Here is a 259-nt window from a genome sequence, read left to right as displayed (position 1 = left end):
CGCCATGCCATCACAAATCCAAAATAGTGTTCTTCATACCAACCTGCACTGCAGTCTCGCCCACTCACCATCGCTCTCCCTGAAACTGACCTGAAAGCCCCACAGACGTGAGGAAACTTGATCCTTGGAACTGAAGCTGAAGGTTTTGGTCCACCCACTCCTGAAGGAGTTCGCCCGAGATGCCTATCACCTGCGTTTTAAAAGTCAAAGGTTTACGTCGATGTGCAGACGAAAAGATAGCTAGAGATGGGTTTATAGC

At 49.0% G+C, this 259-nt stretch overlaps 1 protein-coding gene across 1 annotated transcript in view; it reads right to left on the bottom strand.

Moving 5' to 3' along the window:
* The window catches only part of LOC119590549 (gamma-aminobutyric acid receptor subunit gamma-4-like), a 24,606-nt gene that overhangs the window by 10,173 nt on the left and 14,174 nt on the right, over window positions 1–259 (bottom strand). The window contains exon 4 of the mRNA XM_037939206.1: window positions 91–190. Within this exon, the coding sequence (XP_037795134.1) occupies window positions 91–190 (100 nt within the window). The remainder of the gene's footprint in view (window positions 1–90; window positions 191–259) is intronic.

Source organism: Penaeus monodon, chromosome 27 (genome assembly GCF_015228065.2).
Source record: "Penaeus monodon isolate SGIC_2016 chromosome 27, NSTDA_Pmon_1, whole genome shotgun sequence".
In the NCBI taxonomy this organism is placed as follows: domain Eukaryota; kingdom Metazoa; phylum Arthropoda; class Malacostraca; order Decapoda; family Penaeidae; genus Penaeus; species Penaeus monodon.
This window is presented reverse-complemented; position numbering and strand designations above follow the sequence as displayed.